Source organism: Apium graveolens, unplaced genomic scaffold (genome assembly GCF_009905375.1).
Source record: "Apium graveolens cultivar Ventura unplaced genomic scaffold, ASM990537v1 ctg2549, whole genome shotgun sequence".
Taxonomy (NCBI): domain Eukaryota; kingdom Viridiplantae; phylum Streptophyta; class Magnoliopsida; order Apiales; family Apiaceae; genus Apium; species Apium graveolens.
The window spans coordinates 123,972-133,477 of NW_027417712.1; the positions used below are offsets into that span (position 1 = coordinate 123,972).

The 9,506-nt window shown below is 33.7% G+C and overlaps 1 protein-coding gene across 1 annotated transcript; it reads right to left on the reverse strand.

The window, feature by feature from the left end:
* Positions 1-3,648: 3,648 nt before the first annotated feature.
* LOC141700596 (Golgi SNAP receptor complex member 1-1) lies at positions 3,649-8,385 on the reverse strand. The gene is made up of 5 exons (XM_074504300.1): positions 8,229-8,385; positions 7,487-7,717; positions 5,312-5,479; positions 4,076-4,189; positions 3,649-3,986 (listed from the first exon to the last, which is right to left on the reverse strand). Exons 1-5 carry the CDS (start codon positions 8,265-8,267, stop codon positions 3,873-3,875), a joined length of 666 nt encoding a protein of 221 aa, XP_074360401.1. The 5' UTR covers positions 8,268-8,385; the 3' UTR covers positions 3,649-3,872.
* Positions 8,386-9,506: the final 1,121 nt, after the last annotated feature.

The following is a 9,506-nucleotide window of genomic DNA, read 5'->3' on the forward strand; positions in this document are numbered from 1 at the left end:
TGTTTTTTTGTAAGTTTGTTCGTCACTGGTGTGTTTTATTGCATGTTCAAGGAGTTGTTTGCAAACCTTTTCTAGTAATGTGAGAGCTAGGAAGCACCGACACTGATACGGCGATACGGAATACGGGACACGGGACGCGGGACGCGGGGATCGTCAATTATCAAAGTGTCCTGGATACGGGACACGGCAAAAAAAAGTAAAAAAAAAAAATAAAAAAAATAAAAGATTTATATATGTCAAATATTGAACAACTTCATTCATAATAATAATAAAGATTCTTTCATAATAAGTAATAAACTACTGTAGATCTATTCCACAATTTCATTAAATTGATTATCCTGTATTTTATCAGATAGAAAGATGAAGAGAGATGTTATAAAAGAGAGAGACGTGAAATTAGGGTTAATATAAGATGATTTGGGTTTTTATAAGATGATTTCGGGCTTCTTTTATATGGGCCGAGTCGGTGGGCCGTGTCGGTCGCGTGTCAGTCTCCTTTTTCTGTGGCGTGTCGGACACGTACGAGTCGTCGTGTCGGCCGTGTCCGGCACGCATACGGCAGCCTTTTTGAAATGTCGGTGCTTCCTAGTGTGAAGGAAAATAATTGCATGCATATCTTTTGACCATCTATCTATTACCTTTAGATTACGGAGGATTTAACAGTTGGGAACTAAATTTAAATACTCATATACTCGTGCTTCTACTGAGGCTCAAACCCCCTACCTCTTCTTACCAACACAAGAATGCTAGAAATATTTCTAAAGTTATTTTTAGATATATCTAAAGCTGATTATAGTACATAACCATATATATTTTACATGGCTTTCACTTAAATTTGATTATTTAATAATCTTTTGTTAAAAATTTTCTTACGTTTCGTTGAACATTATGGCCCCCATTCGTAGAATGTCATCTGGCGACAGTTTGTCTGTGCCTCGATGAGGACTGCGGTTTCTTCTTCATTGTAGTAACTAAGACCTTTATTCCTTGCGTTACTTGCAAGTCTCAGCTGCTCTATTGTATTTACTGCATATGAGCCATATGTTGTATACCTTATGAACTCTTGGTTATGTTTATTTGATATAAAAACTTGAAATTCCATTTGGGATTTTCTCCCTGATCTTCGTAATGGGGACATAGGACTCCACAACTCTAGCTCTCAGGTCCAGCTCAATGTGTTTTGACTGTCCAGTTCCTTGAACCCTTGCACCTGTTTTTCTTTGGCTGTCCTTCCAGCCTGCCGAGAACTTGGGCCTTTTTTGAGAGTGAGTTTGGTCTTCTGCCTTGTATCTTGGCAGAGGTTTGTTTTGTCCTTCAATAGTGTTATACTACAATTCTGGGGTAAAAGAGGTTGTGCCAGAATTTATGCTGTTGACTTTGATTTGTTGATTCCATTCAATTGTGCCACCAGTTGCACTACTTGAAACATTGCTTTATTTTGGCTTGCAAGTTGAAGTAAAAACAGTCTTTCTGGATGGGCTGTTTTATGGCCTTAGATGTGAGCAAGTAGGAACGTTGGAACACAGGAGCTATGATGCATAGACAACTAATTGAATGTTAACTACTTAAATTTGTATCTTGTCAGTGGGAGAGCTTGATAAAGATCCTACCACATCTCCGTCAAATAAATTATCCAGGGGTTTGATTTGGCTTGTTGGTAAGTGTTGTAGATGATGCACTGTATGCCCATATAAATTGGATATGTTGCATCTTACACCTGGACAAACTTTTGAGTTCTTGGGGAGCTAAGCATGGCCGAAGTTCTGGGCTCAGGTTTGTTACTTGCGATAACCATGGTTTGTCCATCTTTGCTACACTGACCCGTTGTCGAGTCGAGTTTTGTCCGAGCCGAGTTTAATTTATTTTTAAAACGAGATGAGCCGAGCGGAGTTTAATAACCAATCGGAAAGTGATGTTCAAGCTCGGCTCATTTATAAATGAGTCGAGCCTGAACCGAACACGAGTTTGTTCACGAACAACCGAGTTGAGGCGAACTCGAGCCGAGTTGAGTTGTCCACTAATATTTTGAATATATTTTTCAATCGAATAACCTTAAATTATAATTTATAACTTTACAAGTTACATCAATATTAACTACTAGTTTTACCTAAACATTATATATGCACACTCATATCTTACACTTATTTCATAATATAGCTATATCATTTTATTTTTCAAGACGATTTTTAAAAATATATCCAATTTTATTTTTATTATTGAGATATTCGTAATTTTATAAATCGTACATTACTTTTTAAAATGACGATGTCAAATTTTATCATATTTTGTTATTTTACTTAAATTTGGTTCATGTAAGTTACAAGTTATTTAATTATGTTTATGAAATATGAATAAATGGAGATGAATGTATCATGATAACATTTGATAGTTTACTTACGAAAAAACTAAGTGTTAAATTTAGAAAAAATAACAAAATCTCTAAAATAATTAAATTATTAATAAATGATAAAAAATGTACCAGTAAAAATATTCAAGTGATTAGTAATAATTTATTATTTATAATATATATAAACTTTATCCGAGCCGAGTCGAGTTACCGAGTTCGTGCCGAGTCCGAGCCGAGCCTGAACTAAACGAGCCGAGTCCGAGCTGAACAGACAAAAAGTTCGGCTCGGCTTGTTTATTTATCCGAGCTCATTTTCATGTTCAAGACCGGCTCGTTTAAAAAAATGAACCAAACCGAGTTCATTTAAACAAGCCTATCTCAAATTTTATTCATGAACAACTACATTAATTTGTAGCACTACGGACCCCAGTCACCCCTATTGATAATTGATTATGTTAGGATTGTGCGTTGGAGCAAGTCTGTTGGGTCGAGTACCATATGGTTCCAAGCAGGATGTATTCCTTTTTAATTTTTGTTAAAATTTGGTATGCCATTGTAGTGGTGGGTGCATTTGTAAGTCTGGTGAGGTGAAGTACAATATAGTCTATAAAGCTAGATAATGGCCGAAATGTGGAACATTGTTTTCACCTTTTTGCTTGTAATGGCTATAGAGTCTTGAAAAAAGGGGAAACGGAGAGTAAACTTTCCAAGTACGCAAGCATGGACTATACTTTGGTCAGTTCACAAATTTAAATTAAATAAACATGTGTACATTAATTAATATAAAAATTCTCGACACACAAATGGGAACGGAAAGGGAACTTGAAACAGAGCTTTATCTTGCAAGAAGTCCCACCAATTACAGCTGAGTTACCCTTTTTCTGATCACTCTAAAAGTCTAAACAAATAAATCATTTCAGAAATTAAAATGATAATTGAGTTTCGAAAGAACACTAATAAAGGGACAGCATTATAGGGTCAATTGTCTACAAAACTTACCAATTTTAACTAAAGCGTGCTTCAAGGGAACTTGCTCTTCAAAAAGAACCCACACTACACGCACCAAGCAATGAATTGGGAGTATCATGCCTTTCCTGCCCTTCCTAGCACTACAAAGTTCAAAAAGATAGGTGGCAACACTTGAGACAGTTTATGATATATTCGTAAAATCTGTAATATCATCAGCAGGTCGTGGTGCCTGTCTTGAACTATCAAGACATTGAACACAGTTCAATTAAAATAATTACACAGCCTCCTTGAAATTCAAAGATGAAAAAAATCTTCATTCTGGCAAGACCAAATTAATAAATAAAATATGTAATCTTGGTATTTGAGTTGTAAATTTTTTTATACAAGGCATGCTAACTGGTGCCACAAACCAACAGGGAGTATACAGTGCCATCTTATGCAATGGCGAGTAAAAAGAATAGCACAACTTAACAAAAAACCAAGACATGATGGTTACAAGCAATACAACAAGAGGGATTCGTACCACGTTAATCCACCAACAGACTACAAGTACTTCCTATTTGGTCAACCAATATATTAAAATGAGAAATGTGCAGACGGATGCAACCAAGGAAAGGATAATAGTATCCATGGACTTTTTCTTCTTTATTGCAGAGAGAATACTGTTCACCTGGCAAAGTAAAGCAGCACCTTTCATTAAACTGTACTTCACATAATGAATAACAAAAATCTTCAAGAAAGCACGAGAAAATTGCTTACCGTTGGAAGACGACTGCTAACATTACTAAGCTTTGAGTTGATTCCCCCAAAAGTTGAGCGCTGGAACACAAGTGTTCCAAGAGTTTCTTGTGCTTGAGAAATTACAGTGTCCATCTGCGGTTTACAGTAGCATAAACACAGGGAAACAATAAGATGTAGCTCAATACAATGAATGTGTTATACATCCATGTATTCTCACTATCTAATCTTCAATGACCCTAAATTCCTCTAATTGGCAGTGTATAAAATAATAACTAACACTATTTCCATGACCAGATTTAACTAGTAGGCAAAAGATTAAATACACCTAGTTTTCTGCACTAATACACATGAAAATATAAACATGAAGCTCTCAACTTAATATTTAGCAAAACCTGAGAGATCTCAATTGAAAAGTGTCTCAAACCGAGAAACCTCATTCCGACTACTAACAGTATCAAGTAATTAAAATGTTAAATTTAAAAACAAATGTAAATTGGCCTATCCTCTATACAACATCTGAATTAAGTACAGATGGATGGAATTGAACACATATAAATATAATATATAATTATATGGAGAGAGACTAGAAATACTGAATCTTAAAGTTTCACAACTCTTTATAAACAAAATTCTTTAACTTACAAATCTGAAAAATTGAATAACTAACTCTTCTAATAACAAACTGAGGACTTGATGACAACGAAACCAAAAAAAAACCTAACTACTTGAATCTTCTCCTTTCAGAAGACCCCCTGTACTTGGAGTCGCTTGTTCCTGTGAAAAGTCTTAAATTTTATATTAAACATTTTGATTCTGGTCTTGACTTGGTTAAAAAGAGTACTAAAGCATACTGTCATGCTTATAATGGCAGGACTTGCTCCTAAAAATAATAGTACTACCTTGGGAATTAACAATACTCTTTCTCTCTTACAACCTCTAAGATCTGGAGATAAAACTATATATAGGTTCATTCGTCCAGTTTACTGGTTTGATGACACAAAATTAAAGTAAATCACCGTGTAGGTCCCCACATAGATCTGAGATTCTACAACTGGATAACCTACTTTAAATGTTATCTGTAAAGCACCAGAAAATCTGAAATGTGCATGTAAATTGTAAAGGACCTTGCAGAAGACACATGCATCAAATTCCTATAAAGCTACGCTATGGAACATGAATAAGAAATGAACTTCCTAACCTACTGGGAAAGGTAAAATATCTGTGCAATTGAATTATAATTATATTTCTTAATACCTGTCCTGTGCCTCTGCTGATTGCTGCTCGCTCCTTAAGTAGAGATGCCTGCTCATAAGAACCACCTTCTTCCAGATCTAATCTTGCACGATCAAACTCCCTAAAGTCCTCGAGCAGTGAAGCATGCTCTTTATTGGCTCTAAGGCTAGAACGAAGTCGCATGAACTCCTACAAAATAATCACGAGAACGATCTAGCAGTGAGATGATAACATTTCCAATCCTTCATGTCCTTCTCAATTCTTAGTTATTAGTCCATCTCAAACAAACTAGTACCACTGTTTCATCAAAGTCTTGATTGAGCACCTAGAGAAAAATAAATGAACCAAACCCATAGTTCCATGAACACATTTTTCTCCCAGAAAAATATAGAAAATTGCAGTGACACAAAGATTGATTAGCAATAGCCAATAATTCTTTTTAATTTTTAAAATTTCAGTCAGTTATTTATAATTTTAAAAAGAAAAGAGGTTTTTGCTTCAAGATATGAACTGAAGTTCAAATTGATCCTATTAGTTCCACAACTAAAAATATAGGACAAGAAAGTCTACGACAAATTAGAGATAGCACTTGGTACAAACAATAATGAAGGAACCAATCGCACTTGTTGGATTAGTTTTCAATTCTCAAGTTATTCTAGTGTTTTTTGGGGGTTCCACATAAACACATCTGGTCAACAAAAACCCAAAATAGAGCCTAGTATGATAAAAGGAAAGAGATCTTGGAACAGGGTTTGACAAAAAAATATACAAACTGCTTAGGCTCAAAAGTCAACATTTCATGTCATTCCATGATTCAGAACGCAAGATCACATCTATTCACATAGCATATAAAAGAACCTTATAGAAGCTCTAGTTAGATAAGTATACAGATCTTGGAAACCATATCTTACTACTACAAGTATATAAATTATTTTAAAAAGTTCCTGATAATCCAAGAAACAGTATATTTGATCAAGAGTGAATAAAACATATAGATTATGGAGGAACCATGACAATACTGATTATTATTACCATCTAATGTGATATCAGTTGTTGCAGCAGTGGCTGGTTTACAAGATGAGATGCATAGATGGTGATACAATTGCATGGTGAATGGTGATGCTCTACCTAGCTAGGATGTCTGTTAGTGCTGGAGTTGGACATTGTTCTTAGACCTTAAAGTTTGACTTCATATAGCAAAAGGTGATTCAGGTCTAGAATTCAATTCCACTCACAGTAGGAAAGAGGATTTAAGACATGCAGGATGAATAATTAGGGCTACAAGCCTTCCGGCAAACTGTATAAAGTTTCCCAAATGTCAAACTCGAAAATACTTTAAAATTTTGCATGTTTTGCGGCAGCGGAGAAGCTTAGACTATAAATCAAATAAGGGCTACACAACAACAGAGACCACTGAGAACTATGCTCATTTAATAAATAATAATGTACGAGGTCCATTCAATGTAACTGAATCTAAATTTTAACATTATTGGCGAAATGAAAGTGTACAGAAACTTTTTAAGTACTACAGAACTTTAACACAAGTCATATAGCTGTCTACGTATGGCAACCAGGTCTTGCGATTTAAAGTAATTTTGTACACAGTACTCTTCAGAAACATAACAACTTCAATCGTTACAAATATTGAACAAATAAATATGCCTCTACTGTCAAAATATAAATTTTATGTAAAGAAGTTCGAAAAACAATACTATTTAATTAGTTGCAGAAATTCGGTGCAGTGTTTGTTACAACACCAATAACCAATAGCACAGCCTTTGACCAATGGTGTGCATTAATCAGCTCGTTCTTTGGTTTAAATTGCCATCTCTAGTGTTTCTGTGTTCTAAGTTCTATTAAGTTGTTAATGGTGTGCCAAAGCAATGCCACCCAGCTCCTGCATTCCGGAATTAATAGTACCTCAATGTCTTAATTTAATTTCTCTTGTAAGTTTTATTGTTTGGTTTCTCCAGTGCGTTAAAATAAATTGTAACTACGTTTCTCCACATTATCACATGATTTTAATTTATTTAGTATAACCTGAGACTTGTTTTTATTTATGTAAAAACCAAAAAAAAACTGTAAATGACACCTAATTAGAAATATTTCACTGCATCCAAGATCCCTAGTTTGTAGAACAAATCTCCAAGAGATAAAACATATCCGTTAATTACCAAACACTGAAATAAACTGTACCTGATTAAGGTCATGAAGAATTTCTTGATGACGTGTCAATGTATGGGAAAAAATTTCTGAGCCACCAGAAGACACCCACGCTTGCATCTGCGAATTTACTAATTGAAGTTGTTTGAGCAGTTGATCTATTTCCGTTTCCAGGTCATTCTCATTACCACTGCCAACATTTTTCGAAACCAACTTCCTATATAAATGCATTTGATCGTCCAACTGAGCTTCAAGCCTCCTTGCCTAGTCACACACATTAAGATCAGATGGCAGGGTTATAAAACATAGACAAAATTGTCACAATTCACACGCATTCCAGAAAACATCAAAAAGAAATAAAGCAAAAGATTAAAAATTTAAAAAAGAAAAGCGACAAAATTCGTGAACAATAGTGCTTTACAACTTATAAGGAGTTAAAATAATTAATTAAAATTCAATTTCTGCACTAATCATAAAAAGCCAGATTCTTCCTATCTCGAAACATAAAACACAAACATTTTTAGCCGAAACTATTATTAAAGTTAAATTTTGCAGCAATAACCTATGAAAATAAATTGTGAAGTAGAATCTCTATGTAAAAGACAATAATTGGGGGATATTACAAAGAGTAAGCTCATAAAACTAAAAATTAAAAATGAAATTCACAAAGAATTGCCACTAAATCGAAACAATCAGAACATAATTGACGAGACATAAAAAGAAGAAGATCTAGGATATAGGTATAAAACATGTGTATGTAGAGGGAGGAGCAAACCTGCTTTCGCAAGGAGTCCCAAGAAGTTGGTGGATCCATTGCAGATTTGGGGGAATAGGGCCTTCCAAAAATTTGATCAGATATATGTATGTATATGTATCTAATAACAATTCTATTGTATGTAAGGGTGTATGTATATTGTATTTCGCTCGGGAAACCACAGGGGGAGGATACGGGTAGCACCTAAAATTTTGCGAGACCACGGCCCCAATAATTTTTCAACGACTCTTTTTTATACCATTATCAACTTATTTTTTTTTCAACTTATTTTAATTTTTAATTTTTTATTAATTTTAAATTTAAAATATATGTTAATAGATATTATATTAATTCAAACTCATAAATTAAGACAATTATATATAAAAGATATATTTTTTAATTTCATTTAAGTAAAAATAATTTTGTCTTTTAAATCACTTATTTTTTAAGTCATAAGTTAATTAATTTAAAATTTCCTAAACGGGCATCATCCACCCTTTTTTACTTGCCTTTTTTTTTTCAATTTTTCAATAAAATGAATGATATTAAATTTAAATTATTTTCTTCAAAAATAGTAGATTTAAATTTAATTGTATTTTAATTACAGTTTTTACGTTAAAATGGCTAGGTTATAAATATGTACTTTCATTATGACATCCTGGATCAAATTATGAGTATTTTTCAAAAATTGACTCTAAGTCTCATTTCAACATGAAAAATACAATCAATTTGTGTTATCCATAACTATACCATATGCCCCAAAATATAATGATTTGGTGAGACACTTAGTAGTAATACTTTATTTTATAAATCGAAGTAAAGTCTTATATCTACTCGATGGGAGATTAAGGTGTTACAAACTCCCGCACTTAAATTCCTTAAATTCCTGACATGCTCGTCACATTAGAACAAATAGATATATGCCGATATCTTCCTTTTAAGTCATTACTGTATGAGATAATAAAGGTTAGATTCGTATTCCCGCATTTGCACTTCTGTCCATTTTGAAATAATACCACCAGTCCTCCTGTTCCCGTACTGACAACTTAACAGTTAACACAATAATCGAGTCAAATACTGATACTAAATTCGTAATAAGCTGAAACATACTAGCCCATATGCAACCAAAGAATAATCTATAAGTGCACCACAGGGCCCAAAAGATCACAATTTGTTATTACACTTAGTATTAGTACTTTATCTTATGAACTGAACCGAAATCACAAATCTACTTGATGTGGGATTAGAGTGTTATATTTATATTTTGCTAAAAAGAACCGAAGGTAATAAAAGCTAATA

Coding starts and splice junctions, on each gene's coding strand:
- LOC141700596 (XM_074504300.1), bottom strand. CDS start 8,267: ATGGATCCACCAACTTCTTGGGACTCCTTGCGAAAGCAG. Junction 5,480..7,486: donor TTCTTCATGACCTTAATCAG/GTACAGTTTATT, acceptor ATTATTTTGTAG/GAGTTCATGCGACTTCGTTC. Junction 3,987..4,075: donor TTAGCAGTCGTCTTCCAACG/GTAAGCAATTTT, acceptor TTACTTTGCCAG/GTGAACAGTATTCTCTCTGC.